The sequence below is a fragment of the Xiphophorus hellerii genome, chromosome 14 (genome assembly GCF_003331165.1).
Source record: "Xiphophorus hellerii strain 12219 chromosome 14, Xiphophorus_hellerii-4.1, whole genome shotgun sequence".
In the NCBI taxonomy this organism is placed as follows: domain Eukaryota; kingdom Metazoa; phylum Chordata; class Actinopteri; order Cyprinodontiformes; family Poeciliidae; genus Xiphophorus; species Xiphophorus hellerii.
The window spans coordinates 24838050-24863269 of record NC_045685.1 but is presented as its reverse complement, the minus strand read 5'-3'; the positions used below and the strand labels follow the sequence as shown (position 1 = coordinate 24863269).

The 25220-nt window shown below is 38.5% G+C and overlaps 2 protein-coding genes across 4 annotated transcripts in view; both read right to left on the bottom strand.

Annotated features, from left to right (window-relative positions):
- Positions 1 to 25220, bottom strand: part of LOC116733102 (gastrula zinc finger protein XlCGF57.1-like) — a 366755-nt gene that overhangs the window by 1195 nt on the left and 340340 nt on the right. Inside the window, exon 3 of the mRNA XM_032583810.1 lies at positions 66 to 935. Coding sequence (XP_032439701.1) covers positions 66 to 935 — 870 coding nt within the window. The remainder of the gene's footprint in view (positions 1 to 65; positions 936 to 25220) is intronic.
- LOC116733096 (gastrula zinc finger protein XlCGF57.1-like) lies at positions 4594 to 23698 on the bottom strand. Of its 3 annotated transcripts, none has more exons than XM_032583802.1 (3): positions 23677 to 23698; positions 20817 to 22154; positions 4594 to 5008 (listed from the first exon to the last, which is right to left on the bottom strand). In XM_032583802.1, the coding sequence occupies exons 2-3, from the start codon at positions 21754 to 21756 to the stop codon at positions 4743 to 4745; spliced, it is 1206 nt and encodes a 401-aa protein (XP_032439693.1). In that variant the 5' UTR covers positions 21757 to 22154; positions 23677 to 23698; the 3' UTR covers positions 4594 to 4742. The 3 variants fall into 3 exon arrangements, with proteins under 3 accessions (XP_032439693.1, XP_032439692.1, XP_032439691.1); XM_032583801.1 differs by lacking the exons at positions 20817 to 22154; positions 23677 to 23698 and adding exons at positions 5933 to 6346; positions 9723 to 9768 and having other exon boundaries at positions 4594 to 5764; XM_032583800.1 differs by lacking the exons at positions 20817 to 22154; positions 23677 to 23698 and adding an exon at positions 9723 to 9768 and having other exon boundaries at positions 4594 to 6346.

Here is a 25220-nt window from a genome sequence, read left to right as displayed (position 1 = left end):
AGAGAAAAGCTTCTCATCTGTGTGAGTTATCATGTGGACATTTAGAGCGTCCTTTCGAGAGAAACTCTTTCCACAGGATCCACAAGAGAAAGGCTTCTCACCTGTGTGAATTCTCATGTGAACATTTAAAACACCTTGTTGAGAGAAACGTTTTCCACACGACCCACAAGAGAAAGGCTTCTCACCTGTGTGAATTTTCATGTGACGAGATAAAGTCCCTCTTTCACTGTAACTCTTTCCACAGATCCCACAAGGAAAAGGCTTCTCACCTGTGTGAATTCTCATGTGAACATTTAAATTAGATTTTAGGGAGAAACGTCTTCCACAAGTCCCACAAGAGAAAGGCTTCTCATCTGTGTGAGTTACCATATGGACATTTAGAGTATTCTTTCGAGAGAAACTCTTTCCACAGGATCCACAGGAGAAAGGCTTCTCACCTGTGTGAATTCTCATGTGCCAAGTTAAAGTCCCTCTTTCACTGTAACTCTTTCCACAGGTCCCACATGAGAAGGGCTTCTCACCTGTGTGAACTTTCATATGAGCATTTAGATGGCCTTTCCGAGAGAAACTCTTTCCACAAGTCCCACAAGAAAAAGGCTGCTCATCTTTGTGAATTCTTCTGTGTCTCAGCAAGATATCGTTTCGAGAAAAGGTTTTATAACAAATTTTACAAGAATATAATTTTTGCCCTGCGTGAGCTTTCTTGTGCTTTTTTTGTTTTGAAGTGTCAGTTCTGCCTTTCTGCTCTTTCGTTGTCTCATATTTCTCCTTTTGTTTTTGTTCTTCCTTTCTCTTTTTTCCCGGGTCTTCAGAATTGATTCCTTCCTGATTCTGGTTCTCAGTTTCTGTAGAGCCATGAGAGATGAGTTGGTTCCTCTGTGGTTCTGTTTCATTGAGAACCTCCTCCTCTTTACACACGCAACATTGTGGGAGATCTGGAGAAAAAGACAAAACAAAAGCCTTTAAATGTCAATCAAACAAGGAAGTCTTCATTTTAATATTTTGTTGGATAAAAACAGGATTTTTTTCTGGCTCTGGAAAGAGGTTCCGCAGCATCCGGTGCAGGTCCACCAGGTTCCGAAACAGCTTTTTCCCACTTGTCATCAGACTGCTGAACTCTTAACTGGACTGCACTCAAAATCTGGTCTCCACTTCATACCTTGCACATGTACAGAGCAAAATAACTTCCATTTTACTGTCAGTCCTGCACTTTATATTTTATATTCATATTTTATACTGTATATTATTTTATTCTGGAGTAACCTCACAACATTGGAACCTCAAAACATTGTCCTGAGCCGTATGCAACGAAATTTCATTCTGTATACACCCTGTGCATGCAAAATGACAATAAAGTCAGTCTAAGTCTATTTGACTATTTTGATGACATTCCCTTTAGCGCAGCTCCATCTAATGGATGCATAACGTAACTCCAGCCTCTACTGCAGCGTCTATCCTATGCGCCTTAAACACGGTGCAACTTATATAAGAAAAAAGTTTTAAAATAGGCCATTCATTGAAGGTGCGCCTTATAATGTGGTGCGCCCTATAGTGCGGAAAATACGGTAATTATGGTTTATAATAATTGTAAAAAATAAAGGTAAATGCTTCACGGATTTCGCCTATCATGGGTTCTTTTGGGAACACAACCCCCGAGAAAAACGAGGGTTCACTGTATAGGTACATGTTTAAATAAAATGAAGATTGTTGAACTACTGACATGTCTCTGAAATTCCAAGCAAAAACTTTGTGTTTATTTTCAGAAAATGAGAAAAGGTCAAAATAATTTAAAAATGCAGTGCTTTCAGACCTTGAATAATGCAAAGAGAACTAGTTCATATTCATTTAGAGACAACAAAACAAATGTTTTAACTCAGGAAGAGTTCAGAAATCAATATTTGGTGGAATAACCAGGAGGTTTTCAATGGGGTTTAGTGCAGTGGTCTCTTCATTTTTTCCAGACCTGTATGTAGTTGTTAACGGTTTTAGTTGGACAAAACTATTAAATTTCTTATGTGAATGTATGTAAATAAGCAGTGAAGTTTAGAAAAATGCACCAACAAATAACTTCTCTTGGTCCTTAGCACTGCTGGGGGCTAAGGACCCCTAAAGGTCAGATCCTAGAATCGCCCCTGGGTTTAAATATTCTGCTATTAGAGCAGAATACTCCAGTCCAGGTTTGAAGAGTCTGGGTGTTGTAGTTTTTAAACTAGAGTCGATTAAACATGCGGAAGGAAAAAATAGGTGGAATCGCCCTTTAGCCATTTCCCGAATCGGAAGCTTGAATTGGAAACCAACTTCAGCTTCGTCTTTCTTAAACCTGATTAATCAGTAAAACATGAAGGTGTTTCGTACCTATCCGGTGTAAGATGATCCTCGGTATCCGGGTAAAATCCATCAGTCTGCGCTGATCCTCCATCTCTTCCTCCATCTTAACGTTGATTTCTTTCCACTCTGTGAATGTTTCTCCAGCAGGAGTTACCTGCTCGTTGATAAACTCTCTCTGAGGCGGAACTGAAGACATTTTCACTGAAAACACGGAAATATTTACCGAAAACACCAAACCTGTCTTCAAACTACCTTCTAAGAGGAGCTAATGCTACCTCGTGAGCTCCGTAGCTTCCTGTGTGTTTCACTTTGGCTGCACTGAAGAAACTGTAAACGATTTTTAGTTCCCCTTTGAATTTTCCACTTTGAGCCTCCTCTCAACATAAAGTTATATTAAATATCTTACAACATTAATAAAAGGTTTATATATTTCAGTGAGTGAAACACAGTATTAAAGTAATTACACAAACACACGGATGTTTCCAAGCCTTTTATTTCTGTTAATTATGAGGATTTTCCACATTTAATGGAAACACAGCATTTATGATTAGAATATTACATCATACTGGCACTAATGAAAAAAAGAATTATTTAAAAATGTGAGCTTGGAGTCAGTTATCAGAAAATACTTTTAATCTTACACAAGAACCATATTAGAAGGTATTTTCATTTCTTGTGTGTGATCGTTTCAGCTTGTGAAACAGAGTCTAATATTATAGTTTTGTATTTTGTGATTCAGTTTTGAAGTTAAACAGTAAATGGCTACATATATTATAGAGGAACGCAGAGAATTGTTGTGATCGTTTTAGCTTGTAAAACAGTCTAAGTGGTATCAAAACGTGCGGCTCAATCCCGGCATTTAGCTATTACTGTTATTGGGAATCGGAGTTACGATGGCGACGTAAAAAGCTAAAAACGAGCAAAATTTCCAACTGCAGAAACACAGAGCATAACTGAAACCAACTGCCGCCCATCAGAGTGAGAAATGAAGTGGATTTTTGACCCCAAAACAATTTAGAAATCGCCGTCACGCCCACAAATATCGCCCGATTGGTGTCAAACTCGGTCATGACATCGATACGCATGCCTGCTCCGGTAAAATGTTTTCAAAATTTCTCTAGGGCTTACGGTTTTCTATCAAGGTGCGTCAGAGCGAAATCATGGGGCAGGGTAACTGACGCTCTCCCAGATTCACTTCCATGTATTTCTGAAAAATTTCAGAACTCGGCGCACACCATCTATGTCTCATCACTGTTATTACTGAGAGTGAGGTAGAGATATGAATCGCGGGCGACAAATAGCCCTCTCATACGCTTCAAATGTTTTTATAAAATATCCTTCAAATGCAAAAGATATTTCTGACTTGTTTTTGTGTCACATTACAGTATTGTAGATCGTCTGCAATGTTATCTCTGGATACAGTAACTGAAAGGTGCATGAAACGTCCATAAAGATGTAGTTTCTGACAATGCAGAATTAATTAATAACTAATGAAAACATTACATTTGAGATTAGAATAATAAATCAGTCTAATTGATGAAAAAATACTTTTAATGTGGTAAAATGTGATGAATGTGACATTTTTTGAAAACTGTCTTAAATTCTGATATTGAAGAAAGGAAAAACATTCAATTTGTGTAAAAACTCATGTTTTACTGTTATTGCAAGGATCTTTAGATGCTTTACTTAAAGCTGACATTTAAAAATATGGCAACAGTTAATGACGATGACAATCACTGAATAATCCATCAATATTTATTCAAATCAACAGTTATTAAAAAGCATATTCTGCTCAAAATACTAGTGTATATTTTAACAAACCTTTTTAATAATATACTTTGCTTCTCATAGCAAAGTGTAACAATGACAAAAATTTGGGAACATAAAAACCACTGTGTGGTTAGCTCTAAATCAAAATCTGACCAGATCAAAATTATTTTAGAGATTTTTTTCAAATAAACATTATAGAGTTTTATTTATGGAAAAACAAGAACATTTCACTGCTTTCATTTCTAAAGTATTTTACATCCAGTCATACACAGAAACTTCAAATAAAAGCTAAACTCAATTATTCTACATGGTACAGAACTCCATGAAAACTGAAATGCACAGAAATTAATCCTGTCTGAATGTGTTCCCCTCTTTAACTTCAGTATCTAATGGGATACTGATGGGGATCTCAAGTACAAATACGACTGAGAATTAAAACAAAAAACTGGATTAAGGAAAACAAGCTGATAGGCAAAAGTAGACCTCAGGTTTATCTTGGTCAGACAGTGAAAGACACAATCACAGTGAATCACTAGCAGCCTGCAAGAATCTGTTGACTTTAATATGTTCAACTTGCTGTTTACATCATCTGACCAGATTTTCCATAAGATTAGATGCCAAATTGGATCGGATCTGTTTTGGACCTATGGCTTCTCATCAGAGTGAGTCTTCATGTGACGAGATAAATAACTTGTGTTACTGTAACTTTTTCCACAGCTCCCACAAGAGAAAGGTTTCTCACCTGTGTGAATGCTCATGTGTCGAGTTAAAGTCCCTCGTTCACTGTAACTCTTTCCACAGGTCTCACATGAGAAGGGCTTCTCGCCTGTGTGAAGTTTCATATGAGCATTTACATGGCCTTTCCGAGAGAAACTTTTTCCACAGATCCCACAAGAGAAAGGCTTCTCACCTGTGTGAATTCTCATGTGTTTAGTTAAAGTCCCTCGTTCACTGTAACTCTTTCCACAGGTCTCACATGAGAAGGGCTTCTCACCTGTGTGAATTCTCAGGTGATAAGATAAATGTCCTTTTTGTGAGAAACTTTTTCCACAAGTCCCACAAGAGAAAGGCTTCTCACCTGTGTGAATTCTCAGGTGATAAGATAAATGTCCTTTTTGTGAGAAACTTTTTCCACAAGTCCCACAAGAGAAAGGCTTCTCACCTGTGTGAATTCTCATGTGTTTAGTTAAAGTCCCTCGTTCACTGTAACTCTTTCCACAGGTCTCACATGAGAAGGGCTTCTCGCCTGTGTGAAGTTTCATATGAGCATTTACAAGGCCTTTCTGAGAGAAACTTTTTCCACAGATTCCACAATAGAAAGGCTTCTCACCTGTGTGAATTGTCAGGTGATAAGATAAAGGTCCTTTTTGTGAGAAACTTTTTCCACAAGTCCCACAAGAGAAAGGCTTCTCACCTGTGTGAATTCTCATGTGAACATTTAAATCACCTTTTTGAGAGAAACGTTTTCCACACGACCCACAAGAGAAAGGCTTCTCACCTGTGTGAATTCTCATGTGCCGAGTTAAAGGCTCTCTTTCACTGTAACTCTTTCCACAGGTCCCACATGAGAAGGGCTTCTCACCTGTGTGAATTCTCATGTGCCGAGTTAAAGCCCCTCTTTCACTGTAACTCTTTCCACAGGTCCCACATGAGAAGGGCTTCTCACCTGTGTGAATTCTCATGTGCCGAGTTAAAGCCCCTCTTTCACTGAAACTCTTTCCACAGGTCCCACATGAGAAGGGCTTCTCACCTTTGTGAACTTTCATATGAGCATTTAAATGGGCTTTTTGGGAGAAACTTCTTCCACAAGACCCACAAGAGAAAGGCTTCTCACCTGTGTGAATTCTCATGTGAACATTTAAATTAGTTTTTAGGGAGAAACCTCTTCCACAAGTCCCACAAGAAAAAGGCCGCTCATCTTTGTGAATTCTTATGTGTCTCAGCAAGATATTGTTTTGAGAAAAGGTTTTATCACAAATTTTACAAGAATATAATTTTTGCCCTGCGTGAGCTTTCTTGTGCTTTTTTTGTTTTGAAGTGTCAGTTCTGCCTTTCTGCTCTTTGGTTTTCTCATATTTCTCCTTTTGTTTTTGTTCTTCCTTTCTCTCTTTTCCTGGGTCTTCAGAATTGATTCCTTCCTGATCCTGGTTCTCAGCTTCTGCAGAGCCATGAGAGATGAGTTGGTTCCTCTGTGGTTCTGTTTCATTGAGAACCTCCTCCTCTTTACACACGCAACATTGTGGGAGATCTGGACAAAAAGACAAAACAAAAGCCTTTAAATGTCAATCAAACAAGGAAGTCTTCATTTTAATATTTTGTTGGATAAAAACAGGATTTTTGGAGGGTTATTCTAAAATCGCAATCTTACAAGAATGAACATTAACTCAACCAATGATGTTCTTCTGACCAGAATGGAACTAGATGTGAGTCAAAATATGATATTATGGACCTCCAGGTGACCAAACAAGATGGTGATAGCTTAACTTAGTGGCTTAATCTAGTGGCTTCCATTCAAATATTACAAAAAGTTTTCTTCCTCTATGTAGCTTCAGGATATATATCACATTAAAGAATGACATAAAATCTCTAAAGCAAAGCCCTAAAGTGCTTTCAAATCTTGACCCACTGATATTGTCAGACATTGCTCCACTCACACACTCAACACACACTTTCAAAAGCACGACTAAATCTCAGCCTTTACTTTCCTGCGATTCGCAGCAGAATTGGTAACAGTGGGGTGATTGTTGTTAACATGCAGAAAATAATGGCAAAATGATCCTATCGAAAATATTTGACATGAATGTTGGACACTTTGGAAGATTAAATATGAAAGGTGAAAATGGACAATGATATAAATTATTTAAGTCATTTATTTAATGCAATGGGCCCTCCCCCCTGGACTTCGTCTGTCTCCTGGTCCATTTCCTCCCCTCCACCCCCATCTTATGTTCCTTCGTTTGCCTCCTCTCCCCCAAATCCAGGCGACATTTTCCATATTCTCAAACCTACAGCTTGACAGGTATGGGACAAGGTGAGAGTTCATCTATTAAACTCACTGAAGATGAATACATAAACTAAAAGCTGGAGTATAGACATTTTTTATAAGATAAGACTGTCACGGATCACAAACTGTAATTTAGATATTATATGATGAATAGTAAACAGTCCAGGTCAAAGTTGATCATTCCAAGTATTTTAAATACTTAGAACGATATGAGATGCGTTTGTGGCACTTTTTAAAGTAGGAAATTAAACCTCAATGACACCAATAAGCAACTAATTTGTAGAATAAAAGTTAAATTATAGCTAAAATTAAACATAATTGAGACTTTTACTATTTTTATTTTTTTAGGGCTAGCAGAGAAGAACCTGTGGCCCTTACAGCCAACCAGTGAGTATTTAATATTTATCATTTGTGCAGATTGTTTAAATAGTTTTCAGACACAGTGATGTTTAACCAGTCTCTCCAGTAAACTGTATTCGGTGTAAGATTTCCTTCAGTGTAACGTTTGTTTGGGGTTTTTTTGTTTGTTTTTTGTCTTTAAGTAGTGTTAATCATTGATATTTTCAGGCTAGTATCCTAGCTTTCCTATACTGCTTTGCAATTCACTGAAATGTCTGTTTCACAAAAACAAATGCCTATCCTTTCTGCATGTTCTAAATATGCATTTTATATTTTGATTTTATTTTTCATTTGATCTGGAAATGAATCTTTTTTTCCATTTTAGTTTTTTTTCTCTTTTTAAGTTTAGTTGGAGTAAGGTATTTCATGATTATGGATTGTTGTTGTGATGTGGTTTAGACTGATATATTTGATTAGATATAAGTTTTCTATTAAGCTTGGGTTTTTGTTTTGACGTTGATTTTTGTTTGTTTTTCCTTTTAAATGTTTTTTTTTATTGTTAATTTTTTTTCCTCCTTAATTAGCTTTTGTGTTACATTTTCATTTTCTTTTTCTTTATTATTGTTTCTTGGGTTTTTACGTCTTCAATCATTGGTATGATACCTCCACACTTTTCCTGGACAGAACATATAGAGGACCGCCTCCCTGGCAAGGAGGGGCTGCAAGATAACTTTTCCTACCAAACACAGTCATATTGTTATAGGGTTGAACAGGTGAATGCCGGTAGGTTTTTCGTATCTTGTGTATATGTGTTTTGTTGTTTTTGTTACATCTTCCAGGATAGTGTTGTGTTATGTCTTATGAATGAGGAGGGAATTGTGTGTTGATTAATATTAAATATTATCATATTTATATAGAATCAAAAGGGGGGAAATGTGATGGAAAAATTACATTAAGGTCACATCTGCTAGTCATGTTATATGAATTATTGTGAACTTTCACCAAAAGAACTATTTGGGTTAAATGTAGAAGGTTGGAAGTTGTTTTCTACAGCTGCATCAGAACCAGACTGTCTCACCTCTTGTTGTTAAATCTTTATCCTTGGTATAAAACTCATGTGTTTCTCTGCCTGACAGAGCTTTTCATCCAGACCTGCTTCATTACTGACTGTCCTACAAGCTCTCTGTATTGTGCACAACATATGAATAAACCTGACTGAGTGATTTCACCTGAACAGTGCTTGGAAATAGTATTTTTTCCACAACAGTAATCTATTAATAAAGTTTGACTGACCTATTTGACTATTTTGATGACATTCCCTTTAGCGCAGCTCCATCTAATGGATGCATAACGTAACTCCAGCCTCTACTGTAGCGTCTATCCTATGCGCCTTAAATACGGTGCAACTTATATATGAAAAAAGTTTTAAAATAGGCCATTCATTGAAGGTGCGCCTTATAATGTGGTGCGCCTTATAGTGCGGAAAATACGGTAATTATGCTTTATAATAATTGTAAAAAATAAAGTTAAATGCTTCACGGATGTCGCCTATCATGGGTTCTTTTGGGAACACAACCCCCGAGAAAAACGAGGGTTCACTGTATAGGTACATGTTTAAATAAAATGAAGATTGTTGAACTACTGACATGTCTCTGAAATTCCAAGCAAAAACTTTGTGTTTATTTTCAGAAAATGAGAAAAGGTCAAAATAATTTAAAAATGCAGTGCTTTCAGACCTTGAATAAAGCAAAGAGAACTAGTTCATATTCATTTAGAAACAACAAAACAAATGTTTTAACTCAGGAAGAGTTCAGAAATCAATATTTGGTGGAATAACCAGGAGGTTTTCAATGGGGTTTAGTGCAGTGGTCTCTTCATTTTTTCCAGACCTGTATGTAGTTGTTAACGGTTTTAGTTGGACAAAACTATTGAATTTCTTATGTGAATGTATGTAAATAAGCAGTGAAGTTTAGAAAAATGCACCAACAAATAACTTCTCTTGGTCCTTAGCACTGCTGGGGGCTAAGGACCCCTAAAGGTCAGATCCTAGAATCGCCCCTGGGTTTAAATATTCTGCTATTAGAGCAGAATACTCCAGTCCAGGTTTGAAGAGTCTGGGTGTTGTAGTTTTTAAACTAGAGTCGATTAAAGGTGCGGAAGGAAAAAATAGGTGGAATCGCCCTTTAGCCATTTCCCGAATCGGAAGCTTGAATTGGAAACCAACTTCAGCTTCGTCTTTCTTAAACCTGATTAATCAGTAAAACATGAAGGTGTTTCGTACCTATCCGGTGTAAGATGATCCTCGGTATCCGGGTAAAATCCATCAGTCTGCGCTGATCCTCCATCTCTTCCTCCATCTTAACGTTGATTTCTTTCCACTCTGTGAATGTTTCTCCAGCAGGAGTTACCTGCTCGTTGATAAACTCTCTCTGAGGCGGAACTGAAGACATTTTCACTGAAAACACGGAAATATTTACCGAAAACACCAAACCTGTTTTCAAACTACCTTGTAAGAGGAGCTAATGCTACCTCGTGAGCTCCGTAGCTTTCTGTGTGTTTCACTTTGGCTGCACTGAAGAAACTGTAAACGATTTTTAGTTCCCATTTGAATTTTCCGCTTTGAGCCTCCTCTCAACATAAAGTTATATTAAATATCTTACAACATTAATAAAAGGTTCATATATTTCAGTGAGTGAAACACAGTATTAAAGTAATTACACAAACACACGGATGTTTCCAAGCCTTTTATTTCTGTTAATTATGAGGATTTTCCACATTTAATGGAAACACAGCATTTATGATTAGAATAATACATCATACTGACACTAATGAAAAAAAGGTAATTTCTCCTTTTCATGGAGCCTAAACTGTATGAACGGACACTATTTAGTTTATGCACAACTAAATGCATTTTAAAAAACACATTTAAAAACAAAATTGTTCAAGATATTTTAGGATTGCAATACTTAAATCACACAATGTAACTTTACTTGTCTTTTATATGTTGAAGTAATTGAGAAAATTGGTTTGTATAAATTTAAGTAAATACAATCTATTTTTCTGCTTAGCTAGCAATTTGCCAGTTAGTTCCCCAGTCTGAACTTGTGAACAGTGTCTTGATTCAGTCAAATCTTCTATCCTGTATCTCCTGAACTCTGATATTCTACTACATCCACTCTGTGAATGTTTTGCTTGCTGGTCTTCATCATGCTTTGAATGCAGTATCTGGTTTCTCTTACTTTAACCCGCCCAACTTGCACCTCATGTTAGCCTTTTTGATACCCGCCCTGTGAGGCGGTGCTTCACAATACCCCTCCTGGTTGTTTCAGAAGATGAGAAGACATGGTGACTGAGTTTTAGACACCAGTAGCCAGCTCATGCAGCTTTTACTACATGGCAGCCCTAAAAGTACATACCTTTAAAATATGAATAAATACATAATATTCCATAATTCTTTGATCCAGCAGTGATACAAGTTTAGTAATAATTCAAATCCTTCATCACATTTGCCCCACATTCCCTCCTAATTCAGGGATTGTGGTTTCTTAATTTCAGTGTTTATGCTACTGGACGAGAAACAGAGTTAAAATTGTCTTTTGTTCCTCACAGCACCTGTGCAGATCGATCACTGTGCGGTTTGAAGAGTTGGGTAGGAACTGTGTTTGCAGCCCCGGCCCTCATAATGAAGAACGGCTCTAGGAGCCGGTTCCCGTGGTTCAATTCAAAGAACCGACTCTAACAGCCCAAACATTCGGGACCGACCCATCAGCTAGATTCAGCAACCTATCTGTTTTTATTACGGATACGATAGTTTATAAAAACAGACATAGTATAAAACATATTTACTGAGATTACATTATAGAGTTCCAATTATAGCAGCATATTTTATGTTTCAGGTCAGTGTTGCTTCATAGACTGTCAGCTCCATCAGTATCAACCTCCAGGTAAAACAGTCGGTGTTGTTGCACAGGTGAGAGATCTCCTGCTGCATGTTTCATTGGTAATCGTTCTGCACTGATTGCTGGAGAACTCAGACTTCAATCATAGTAGCAGGCAGAAATGAGGAACCTTTACTGGGGTCAACAAAATGGAAGACACGGCGTGTCTTATCTCTCAAATATCAAATATCTCTACAAAATGAAGAAAGGAGACCAACAGATTATTCAACCAGCTTTAGCTCTGTAGAGCAAATAATAATAATAATAATACAAAAGACTTTGAGGCATTTTTTTTTAATCACATCACAAAAGAGAAAACTTTTGTCTAGATTAGTTCTGGAGAGCCGGTACCTCAGGCCAAACGGATCCAAAGAGAGACAGCAGACAGAAGCAGCACAAAACCAAGAGTAAAAAAAAAGACAAAAAGAAACAGATAATATTTCTGTGGGGACTTAATGGACCAAGAACTGATTGATGGATGTAAGCTCCCGCTGATCTCGATCATCGCTGAGTGTTTGTGCTGCCGAGCCTCTTGAGGGGTTTAAAGAAAGGCCAACAGGAAAACATCTAAACGCGAAAATGAATGTACAGAATCACAGAGGAGGACAAAAAAGTCCCAATACAAACAGATAGCCAGCAGCGACGCTACATATTAAAACAAAGATTTAAAGGAGAGTATCATTTTTCTTTGCAGTTTTCAGGTTTGTAAAAGTGTGAGTGTGTGAAAACGTTTGAAAGGTTTTATGTTTCATTGGACACAATGAAACAAATCTGGAAATCTAAATTCACACATTTTATGTAAATATTGCCAAAAAAAACGTCTCTCCATAAACTGCTTGTATAACAACATAGACAGTGTAACCAACGGTAACACATTCCAAAGATGAAGGAAAACTCTGTGATGTCACAACTAGAGTCATGCTTGTGATGTCATCAGCACTCTATCTATGTAACAAACTTCTACCTTCTTGTCATTGCTTGCTGCACTACTGAGGAGTTCAGACGCACGCAAAGCGCTTTTACAGTGAGATTGTTAGCAGACTGATTTGAACAAGTATTATTTTGTCAAAACATGGCACATCAAAGCCAATATTGTTCCATCAGTGATTTAGCCAAAGGACGTCAGTATGGGTGGGTAGGAAACAGACCTCCTCCCTTTGATTTCCACATAGAGATACAACGACTTGCCTCTCTTTTAAAAATGGAGAAAGCAAAATTGTTTGACCAGAACCAAAAGCTGGACGACACCCAAACAAAACTGGAGGAAACAAAAGCTGAGGTAGAGAGGCAGAGGGCTCTTAAGGAGATTTTCATCGGCAGGAGCATCGAGTTGAAGAAAAAACTACAGGCAATTGAAAAGTGCAACAATCCAGAGACTCTCAGCCCTGCAATTATCGATTCTGAGGTGGACAGCGAAACAAAACAGCAGCTGATAGAGGACCTAGACACAGTGAAGGTAGATCATATTGCCACAGAGCGAGCGTTCATGTCAAGGATTGAGGAGTTAAAAGACAAAAACAGAGCACTCCAACAAGAGCTGGACGACATGAAGGCTAAATACGAGGAGCTTCAGTCCAAATCTGAAGCAGACATTAGTGAGATCAAACGTCAGGCTGACCTGCAGGTGGTCAATGAAGACAAGATCAGACAGGACCAAAATTTAATAGAGAAAATGTCCAAGGAGATCAGCAGCTTCAAGGTTACCGAGAAATGCCTGGTGAGAGAACTAGAGCAGATTCATGGTTCATACCAAGAACTAAAGTCGAGGTATGAAGCAGATGTGACTCATATGAAAGAAGCTAATTTGGAAAAAACCAAGCATGAACTTATTGAGCTCATCAAGGCACTCAGAGCAGAGAAGGACAACCTCAATCAGAAAAATGCAGAAGGTATCTCTTTCCTGAAATGGCAATCAACTAAGGTAATAAAACGTCTGGAATCTGTTGTGGAATTCGCAACAGTTACTTACCAAGAACTAAAAGCCGGATATGATGGAAGGGTTTTGACTCTAATACAGCAGTTAGAAACATTTAAGCAGAATCTACGTAACGAGTTTAAAACTTATTCAGAGCAAAGGATGAGTGACCTGAAGATTATCACCGAGCTTAAAGCTGAGAAAGACAGTCTCCTAAAACAACTGACTGCTTTTCAACAACTTCACTCCGGCTGTGAGCTTAACTCACAGCAGGAAAACATGAAAACTGAATTGCAACTCAAACACGAATTAGGACCTGAGAGACAAAAAGAACCAAACGAGAAAGACACTACCCCGGAAAACAAGGTTTCTGACACTGCGTCCATGGATCAGGACCGTCTGACAGAGGAAACCCTGTCAGAAAACATTGATGTTCCTGATGCCTCTCCCAACCAGGTAAATGACTTTATGGAAAACATGCCGAATAACATGGAATCCATGGACGTGACGGACCGCTCTGTGGAAAATCTGTCACAGGAACCAGTGGGGGCAGTCGCCGAGGAAAAATCAGTGTGGAAGAAGATACGACACTGTTTGGGGCTCAGAAAACCACAAATGTTCAAGAAGAAAAGCAAAAAAGCCTCTGAGTCAAGCGATTAGGAAAAAATGTAATTTCTGAACCGTTTGAAACCCCAAAATATATTTCTTATTTTAGATCCCCCCCAAAAAATGACCGTGGGTTTTTCTCCGGGTGCTCCGGTTTCCCACAGATTTCCAAAACCATATAAATTAGGGTTATTGACCAATGTAAATTGTCCTCAAAAAAGGTAGTATTAATTTCTGGAAAATTTAATTTGCAAACGGTTCCGATTGGAGAAACATTTGTGGTGAGAAAAGCAAGAAAACCTCTAAAACAAGCAACTAGTTAAAGAGTCCAGGTCAGTCCTGAACCATTTTCAAAACCCCAAATTACATTTTACATTTTAGACTACAAAACAAAAAAGGACAACACGGTGATGCAGTGGTTAGTGCTGCATCTTCACAGAAAAGCGTTCTTCATTCTCAACCAGGCGCCTCTTTCTGTGGGAGTTTGTCTGTTCTCCCCGTGTTAGTGTGGGGTTTTCTCCGGGTGCTCCGGTTCCCCCCAGGATTTCAAAAATGATTTAAATTGGGGTTATTGACTAATGTACATTGTCCTCACAAAGGTAGTATTAATTTCTAGAAAATTGAATTTGCAAATGGTTCAGATTAGAGAAACATAGTGAGAGTTGCCCTCCACAGGTTGCTCTCCGCAGGTTGCTCTCCACAGGTTGCTCTCCATAGGTTGCCCTCCGCAGGTTGCCCTCTGCAGGTTGCCCTCCACAGGTTGCCCTCCACAGGTTGCTCTCCACAGGTTGCTCTCCACAGGTTGCTCTCCACAGGTTGCTTTCCACAGGTTGCCCTCTTCAGGTTGCTCTCCACAGGTTGCTCTCCACAGGTTGCCCTCCACAGGTTGCTCTCCACAGGTTGCTCTCCACAGGTTGCTCTCCACAGGTTGCTCTTCCCCACCAGTTTCTAGATGCAGTCAAGGTTTTTTAATGGGATCAGTTTTAGTGGCCTTAGCATCTCGTCTCTGCTTTTTGCAGATGTGATGAGGTCCTATTGGCTTCATCAGCTGTGGGCAAATAATCTTTGTCGTAGGCCTAACAAGGCGAATGCCTGAACTGGAAAAGGAGGGGCCCTTGCTGTTGCTGTTGAGCCATGTTGCATTGCTTGATAGCTAGTTGTTGCCAGGAATAAACCCAGTCCTGTTTTTTTCCTTTGCAAAAGTTGTTCTTACTGTTGCTTTTGATATATTTTAAAGAAATGTTTATTGTCACAATAGAAGGAGCAAAGAGTCGGGGAGGAGACAACAGACCAGAGGCCAGCAGCAGGACCATGATGTAGGATCTTCTCTTACCTGAGAATAATTTGCTTAAGACGAGCAAATTATTACAGACACACAATTACTTATCTTAGAGATACGTAATAATTTGCTTATTATCTTAGAGATAATTTATTTATCTCTAAGATAATAAGCAAATTATTACTTATTACAGATAATAATAAGCAAATTATTACTTATCTTAGAGATACGTAATAATTTGTTTATTATCTTAGAGATAATTCACTTATCTCTAAGATAAGCAAATTATAACTTATCTTAAATATCAGTGATAATTTGCTTATGCCCTAATTTCCACACGACTCACATAAACACAACCCTAATGCTCTTCATGTAAGTGGAGCACAAAATCAACACAATGCTTATGAGCCACACAAATGTGGACACGTTGTGTGTCTGACCCACACAAACACAAACACGCACAATGCAACACAGGCACACATATATATTCCTACATAGCTTATTTCTTACAAATGAAGTAAATCATAAAAATAGTAAAATAAACCCCAGCTAGTAGATATGAACGCTCCTCTTGCCGGTGCTCAGATTCTGTGTCTGTGACACCCAGAGGAGGTGAAATGATCCCATATGCCCCATTTATATTTTATTTGTAAATATTTCTGACAAACTGTTGTTGCACCAATTATTACAGTAGTTTAATTTTTAGCTTCACCGCACAGTCACATTTAGATATAGAAAAATCCATATTGGAATATTGGAATATTCCAATGTTAGCTATTGGAACAGTTAGCATGCCATGACGGCAACACTGTCTTTAGAAGACTGCCTGATACTGGATATTACGACATTTAATTTCTATTTACATTGAACTGAATTGGTGATTTGCTGATGCATATCGGAGCATTAAATATTTGACTAATTCTGACATGTAGCAAGTGGTTACTGGACACTTTTGTTGTTCACACGTTGATTGATATGATTCCTTTGGAGCTGAACACAGTTCCCCGCCTGCTGCTGTTTACTCAGGATGATTTGCGTTCTCAGATCCTTTCTCAGGAATCATAAATGTTTAAGCAGGAAATTACAACACCGTCTCTGTCCTGAATTTCAAATATAGAGGCAGAGGCGAAGGATGAGACAAAGTCAGTTTTGCTTCGTTCTTTTCATATTTTTTTTCAGTCACTTAAGGAACCGCAAAACTAATTTTGTGGTAAAATTCTGCAGAATTCATGTGGTTTGTTTCTAAGTCAGATCAGGATAAAAAATTCAAGCTTATGATTTTTTACTAAGTGTCCAGATGAAAAGCTAACTGGGACTTAATGGCCAACATGGTGGAATACTTCAATAGAGGCTAAAAAGACGTTAGATAAACTGAATGCAGTTGACATAAACTTCAACTCCATGATGATCAAAACATTTGTTTTTGTTTTTTTTAACTGATAATAAAAGAGTTAAAAAGTATTTTATTGTGATGTGATCTTCTATAAAGATATTATCAGAAATAGTTTCTTTACTTGATGTAGAAAGATCATATAATTGTTAGAGAATAAATTCTCAGAAGGATGAAAGTTAGTCTCAGTTTAAACACAATCACACTGAAAATGTTCATGTCAATTGTAACAGTTATGGGCTAGGCAGCTAACTGCGGCTACATAAGCAGCATCAGAAGAGTGGCCTTTTAAGGAGCCTGAGGTGTGAAAAAAACAGGACGCAGTGCTTTTAGTTTTGGTGAATATATATTAAGTGATTTGAATAAAAAAACATACAATTACAACAACACAATGAGACACATGAGAATTGAGTCAGAATAAATTGATTTCCAAATCATAAAGTCCATAGTCCATTCCTAGCTCGCCATCTTTCGATCCAGATGAGGATCTGATCCGACAGGTGAAAAAAAAAAAAAACGACCTAAAAGGTCAGAAAACCCGTTAAGTGTTTTATCAGAAACAATTATGTACAAATATAATACAAAGGAAATAATTATTAAATTTAAACATCTAGTTTATGCATACTAAATGCAAATGCAATACTTAGATTCCTAATAATTAAACAAACATTTCAATCAGGTTAAATTAACCATAATTTAAATAAAACAAAACAAAACTATCATATTTCAACTAATCAATTTAAAGTTAAAGTGCACTTCCAAAATATCAATCAAGAAAAATAAAATAAATTAATCATCAAATACTCAAGCAGAGTGAGGGAAGGAAAATAAATAAATAAATAAATATACTGCGTAAAATCAACTTAAGTGTAGCTACATTCTGTTCTGATCAATTTTATCTTAAACTTCAGTGCCTCAGCATCAATGTAAAGGTGTCAGAATACGCACAAAATTCAGCAACAAGTTACCTTTTAGAAGAGAGTGGGGCGTACTGAGCCACAATCAGCACTAACAGAATCCTGGTGGCGGTCCAGGTAAACAATGCCAGTGATTCTAATAAAACAACCCTCCAATGAGCAATCGAGCAGAAGTACCACATGAAAAAATAATACTGTTAACAAATAACAAACTCATCCAGCAATCAAATCAATAGGTTCAAAGATTTTTGGAGGAATTCCTGAGGAAGACGCCAACAGCAAGCCACAATCAGTGGAACAGGTGAGGATCTTTTACTGCGCACTGGAGGCGTGGCTTTAAATAAGTTAGCAGAGTTCAGGCAACACAGGAAGTGGGCCCGCAAAAATAAAAGTCCTTTACTAATTGCGGGTTACACAATGCAATATAATCCCGTGAGTCCACTATGAATAATTCAGCTCCTCCGGGGGAATCCCGAGGCGTTCCCAGCCCAGAGATATAGTCCCTCCAGCGTGTCCTGGGTCTTCCCCGGGGCCTCCTCCCGGTGGGACGTGCCCGGAACGCCTCACCAGGGAGGCGTCCAGGAGTCATCCTGACCAGATGCCCGAGCCTCAACTGGCTCCTCTCGATGAGAAGGAGCAGCGGCTCTACTCTGAGTCCCTCCCGGATGACTGAGCTTCTCACCCTATCTCTAAGGGAGAGCCCAGCCACCCTACGGAGAAAACCCATTTTGGCCGCTTGTATCCGCGATCTCGTTCTTTCGGTCATGACCCAAATCTCATGACCATAGATGAGGGTGGGAACGTAGATCGACCGGTAAATCGAGAGCTTCGCTTTTTGGCTCAGCTCTTTCTTCACCACGACGGACCGGTACAGCGCCCGCTTGACGGCAGACGCTGCGCCAATCCGCCTGTCGATCTCCAGCTCCCTTCTTCCCTCGTTCATGTACAAGATCCCAAGATACTTGAACTCCTCCACTTGGAGCAGGACACCCCCCCTGAACCGGAGAAGGCACTCTACCCTTTTCCGGCTCAAGACCATGGCCTCGGATTTGGAGGCACTGATCCTCATCCAGGCCGCTTCACACTCGGCTGCGAACCGCTCCAGCAAGAGCTGCAGATCACGACCTGATGAAGCCAATAGGACCACATCATCCGCAAAAAGCAGAGATGACATCCTAAGGCCACCAAAACGGATCCCCTCAACACCTTGGTAAAAGGAGATAGGTAAACACCTGGTTTTAGACCACAATAACTTATTAGTATGGTGTAGGGCCTCCTTTTGCAGCCAATACAGCATCAATTCGTCTTGGGAATGGCATATACAAGTCCTGCACAGTGGTCAGAGGGATTTTAAGCCATTCTTCTTGCAGGATAGTGGCCAGGTCACGACGTGATGCTGGTGGAGGAAAATGTTTCCTGACTCGCTCCTCCAAAACACCCCAAAGTGGCTCAATAATATTTAGATCTGGTGACTGTGCAGGCCATGGGAGATGTTCAACTTCACTTTCATGTTCATCAAACCAATCTTTCACCAATCTCGCTGTGTGTATTGGTGCATTGTCATCCTGATACACGGCACCTCCTTCAGGATACAATGTTTGAACCATTGGATGCACATGGTCCTCCAGAATGGTTCGGTAGTCCTTGGCAGTGATGCGCCCATCTAGCACAAGTATGGGGCCAAGGGAATGCCATGATATGGCAACCCATACCATCACTGATCCACCCCCATGCTTCACTCTGGGCATGCAACAGTCTGGGTGGTACGCTTCTTTGGGGCTTCTCCACACCGTAACTCTCCCGGATGTGGGGAAAACAGTAAAGGTGGACTCATCAGAGAACAATACATGTTTCACATTGTCCACAGCCCAAGATTTGCGCTCCTTGCACCATTGAAACCGACGTTTGGCATTGGCACGAGTGACCAAAAGTTTGGCTATAGCAGCCCGGCCGTGTATATTGACCCTGTGGAGCTCCCGATGGACAGTTTTGGTGGAAACAGGAGAGTTGAGGTGCACATTTAATTCTGCCGTGATTTGGGCAGCCGTGGTTTTATGTTTTTTGGATACAATCCGGGTTAGCACCCGAACATCCCTTTCAGACAGCTTCCTCTTGCATCCACAGTTAATCCTATTGGATGTGGTTCGTCCTTCTTGGTGGTATGCTGACATAACCCTGGATACCGTGGCTCTTGAAACATCACAAAGACTTTTTAATAATAATTCTTTATTTAATCAGGTAAACCCCGTTGAGATCTAGATCTCATTTTCAACATTACATTTGAGATTAGAATAATAAATCAGACTAATTAATATAAAATACTTTTAATGTGGTAAAATGTAATGAATGTGACATTTTTGAAAACTGTCTTAAATTTTGATATTGAGGAAATGAAAAAAATTCAATTTGTGTAAAAACTCATGTTTTACTGTTATTGCAAGGATCTTTAGATGCTTTACTTAAAGCTGACATTTTAAAAATATGGCAACAGTTAATGACGATGACAATCACTGAATAATCCATCAATATTTATTCAGATCAACAGTTATTAAAAAGCATATTCTGCTCAAAATACTAGTGTATATTTTTTTTAGATTTCTTTCAAACAAACATCATAGAGTTTTATTTATGGTAAAACAAGAACATTTCACTGCTTTCATTTCTAAAGTATTTTACATCCAGTCATACACAGAAACTTCAAATAAAAGCTAAACTCAATTATTCTACATGGTACAGAACTCCATGAAAACTGAAATGCACAGAAATGAATCCTGTCTGAATGTGTTCCCCTCTTTAACTTCAGTATCTAATGGGATACTGATGGGGATCTTAAGTACAAATACGACTGAGAATTAAAACAAAAAACTGGATTAAGGAAAACAAGCTGCTAGGCAAAAGTAGACCTCAGGTTTATCTTGGTCAGACAGTGAAAGACACAATCACAGTGAATCACTAGCAGCCTGCAAGAATCTGTTGACTTTAATATGTTCAACTTGCTGTTTACATCATCTGACCAGATTTTCCATAAGATTAGATGCCAAATTGGATCGGATCTGTTTTGGACCTATAGCTTCTCATCAGAGTGAGTCTCCATGTGACGAGATAAATTACTTCTGTTACTGTAACTTTTTCCACAGCTCCAACATGAGAATGGCTTCTCACCTGTGTGAATTGTCATATGATCATTTAAAGTTGTTTTCAGGGTGAAACTTTTTCCACAAGTCCCACAAGAGAAAGGTTTGTCACCTGTGTGAATTCTCAGGTGATAAGATAAATGTTCTTTTTGAGTGAAACTTTTTCCACAAGACCCACAAGAGAAAGGCTTCTCACCCGTGTGAATTCTCATGTGAACATTTAAATCACCTTTTTGAGAGAAACGTTTTCCACACGACCCACAAGAGAAAGGCTTCTCACCTGTGTGAATTCTCATGTGATGAGTTAAAGTACGTTTTTCACTGTAACTCTTTCCACAGACACCACAAGTGAAAGGCTTCTCACCTGTGTGAATTCTCATGTGATGAGTTAAAGTATGTTTTTCACTGTAACTCTTTCCACAGATCCCACAAGCGAAAGGCTTCTCACCTGTGTGAATTTTCAGGTGATAAGATAAATGTTGTTTTTGTGTGAAACTTTTTCCACAAGTCCCACAAGAGAAAGGCCTTTCACCCGTGTGAATTCTCATGTGAACATTTAAATAACCTTTTTGAGAGAAACGTTTTCCACAAGACCCACAAGAGAAAGGCCTCTCATCTGTGTGAGTTATCATGTGAACATTTAGAGCGTCCTTTCGAGAGAAACTCTGTCCACAGATCCCACAAGCGAAAGGCTTCTCACCTGTGTGAATTTTCAGGTGATAAGATAAATGTTGTTTTTGTGTGAAACTTTTTCCACAAGTCACACAAGAGAAAAACCTCTCACCTGTGTGAATTTTCATATGAACATTTAAATAACCTTTTTGAGAGAAACTTCTTCCACAAGACCCACAAGAGAAAGGCTTCTCATCTGTGTGAGTTATCATGTGAACATTTAAATAACCTTTTTGAGAGAAACATCTTCCACAAGACCCACAAGAGAAAGGCTTCTCATCTGTGTGAGTTATCATGTGAACATTTAGAGCGTCCTTTCGAGAGAAACTCTTTCCACAGGATCCACAGGAGAAAGGCTTCTCACCTGTGTGAATTCTCATGTGCCGAGTTAAAGGCCCTCTTTCACTGTAACTCTTTCCACAGGTCCCACATGAGAAGGGCTTCTCACCTGTGTGAATTCTCATGTGATGAGTTAAAGTCCCTCTTTCACTGTAACTCTTTACACAAGTCCCACAAGAAAAAGGCCGCTCATCTTTGTGAATTCTTCTGTGTCTCAGCAAGATATCGTTTCGAGAAAAGGTTTTATCACAAATTTTACAAGAATATAATTTTTGACCTGCGTGCGCTTTCTTGTGCTTTTTTTGTTTTGAAGTGTCAGTTCTGCCTTTCTGCTCTTTGGTTTTCTCATATTTCTCCTTTTGTTTTTGTTCTTCCTTTCTCTCTTTTCCTGGGTCTTCAGAATTGATTCCTTCCTGATTCTGGTTCTCAGTTTCTGCAGAGCCATGAGAGATGAGTTGGTTCCTCTGTGGTTCTGTTTCATTGAGAACCTCCTCCTCTTTACACACACAACATTGTGGGAGATCTGGACAAAAAGACAAAACAAAAGCCTTTAAATGTCAATCAAACAAGGAAGTCTTCATTTTAATATTTTGTTGGATAAAAACAGGATTTTTGGAGGGTTATTCTAAAATCACAATCTTACAAGAATGAACATTAACTCAACCAATGAGGTTCTTCTGACCAGAATGGAACTAGATGCGAGTCAAAATATGATATTATGGACCTCCAGGTGAGCAAACAAGATGGTGATAGCTTAACTTAGTGGCTTAATCTAGTGGCTTCCATTCAAATATTACAAAACGTTTTCTTCCTCTATGTAGCTTCAGGATATATATCACATCAAAGAATGACATAAAATCTCTAAAGCAAAGCCCTAAAGTGCTTTCACATCTTGACCCACTGATATTGTCAGACATTGCTCCACTCACACACTCAACACACACTTTCAAAAGCACGACTAAATCTCAGCCTTTACTTTCCTGCGATTCGCAGCAGAATTGGTAACAGTGGGGTGATTGTTGTTAACATGCAGAAAATAATGGCAAAATGATCCTATTGAAAATATTTGACATGAATGTTGGACACTTTGGAAGATTAAATATGAAAGGTGAAAATGGACAATGATATAAATTATTTAAGTCATTTATTTAATGCAATGGGCCCTCCCCCCTGGACTTTGTCTGTCTCCTGGTCCATTTCCTCCCCTCCACCCCCATCTTACGTTCCTTCGTTCGCCTCCTCTCCCCCAAATCCAGGCGACATTTCCCATATTCTCAAACCTACAGCTTGACAGGTATGGGGCAAGGTGAGAGTTCATCTATTAAACTCACTGAAGATGAATACATAAACTAAAAGTTGGAGTATAGACATTTTTTATAAGATAAGACAGTCACGGATTACAAACTGTAATTTAGATATTATATGATGAATAGTAAACAGTCCAGGTCAAAGTTGATCATTCCAAGTATTTTAAATACTTAGAATGATATGAGATGCATTTAAGGCACTTTTTAAAGTAGGAAATTAAACCTCAATGACACCAATAAGCAACTAATTTGTAGAATAAAAGTTAAATTTTAGCTAAAATTAAACATAATTGAGACTTTTACTATTTTTATTTTTTTAGGGCTAGCAGAGAAGAACCTGTGGCCCTTACAGCCAACCAGTGAGTATTTAATATTTATCATTTGTGCAGATTGTTTAAATAGTTTTCAGATACAGCGATGTTTAACCAGTCTCTCCAGTAAACTGTATTAGGTGTAAGATTTCCTTCAGTGTAACGTTTGTTTTGGGGTTTTTTTGTTTGTTTTTTGTCTTTAAGTAGTGTTAATCATTGATATTTTCAGGCTAGTATCCTAGCTTTCCTATACTGCTTTGCAATTCACTGAAATGTCTAAACTAGAGTCGATTAAAGATGCGGAAGGAAAAAATTGGTGGAATCGCCCTTTAGCCATTTCCCGAATCGGAAGCTTGAATTGGAAACCAACTTCAGCTTCGTCTTTCTTAAACCTGATTAATCAGTAAAACATGAAGGTGTTTCGTACCTATCCGGTGTAAGATGATCCTCGGTATCCGGGTAAAATCCATCAGTCTGCGCTGATCCTCCATCTCTTCCTCCATCTTAACGTTGATTTCTTTAAACTCTGTGAATGTTTCTCCAGCAGGAGTTACCTGCTCGTTGATAAACTCTCTCTGAGGCTGAACTGAAGATATTTTCACTGAAAACACGGAAATATTTACCGAAAACACCAAACCTGTTTTCAAACTACCTTCTAAGAGGAGCTAATGCTACCTCGTGAGCTCCGTAGTTTCCCTTGTGTTTCACTTTGGCTGCACTGAAGAAACTGTAAACGATTTTTAGTTCCACTTTGAATTTTCCACTTTGAGCCTCCTCTCAACATAAAGTTATATTAAATATCTTACAACCAGTGTTGTATAAAGTACTGAAATCTCAGAGTCAAGTAAAAGTACAAGTACCTCTCCAAAATATGACTTTGGTAAAAGTCCAAGTCACTGACTGAAATGTTACTTTAGTTAAAGTCTTAAAGTATCTGAAACTTCTTGTACTTAAGTATTTAAATTACTGTAAAAATGGATGTACTCAAGTAATGTAATGAAAAGTACAAGTAAAAAGTAAAACAAAGCAAATGCAGTTTGAATGACATTTTTTATATTTTGGTAAACTTGTCAAATACAGTTAAAATAATGTACCCAACCAAGTGCAGGCAAAATTAAACCTGCTAATAGATATACCTGCAGGCATCATTTAGTTAAGAAAATTAGGTGCTTTACCTATAGCACAAGGTTAACTTAACCTGCTTTACAACTGAACCAGCTTCTTAGTATACCCTCCAGGACAGAAAATACAAAGTTTTTGTAAGCCTTAAGTTTTCCCTTCAAGTAAGGTCAGTGCTGAAAATGAGAAAAATAAATAGTACAGAAAATGCGGCCACATTCCCTCCTAATTCAGGGATTGTGGTTTCTTAATTTCAGTGTTTATGCTACTGGACGAGAAACAGAGTTAAAATTGTCTTTTGTTCCTCACAGCACCTGTGCAGATCGATCACTGTGCGGTTTGAAGAGTTGGGTAGGAACTGTGTTTGCAGCCCCGGCCCTCATAATGAAGAACGGCTCTAGGAGCCGGTTCCCATGGTTCAATTCAAAGAACCGACTCTAACAGCCCAAACATTCGGGACCGACCCATCAGCTAGATTCAGCAACCTATCTGTTTTTATTACGGATACGATAGTTTATAAAAATAGACATAGTATAAAACATATTTACTGAGATTACATTATAGAGTTCCAATTATAGCAGCATATTTTATGTTTCAGGTCAGTGTTGCTTCATAGACTGTCAGCTCCATCAGTATCAACCTCCAGGTAAAACAGCCGGTGTTGTTACACAGGTGAGAGATCTCCTGCTGCATGTTTCATTGGTAATCGTTCTGCACTGATTGCTGGAGAACTCAGACTTCAATCATAGTAGCAGGCAGAAATGAGGAACCTTTACTGGGGTCAACAAAATGGAAGACACGGCGTGTCTTATCTCTCAAATATCAAATATTTCTACAAAAGGAAGAAAGGAG

Coding starts and splice junctions, on each gene's coding strand:
- LOC116733096 (XM_032583800.1), bottom strand. CDS start 9,765: ATGGATTTTACCCGGATACCGAGGATCATCTTACACCGGATAG. Junction 6,347..9,722: donor GATCATCTTACACCGGATAG/GTACGAAACACC, acceptor CTTTTTGTCCAG/ATCTCCCACAATGTTGCGTG.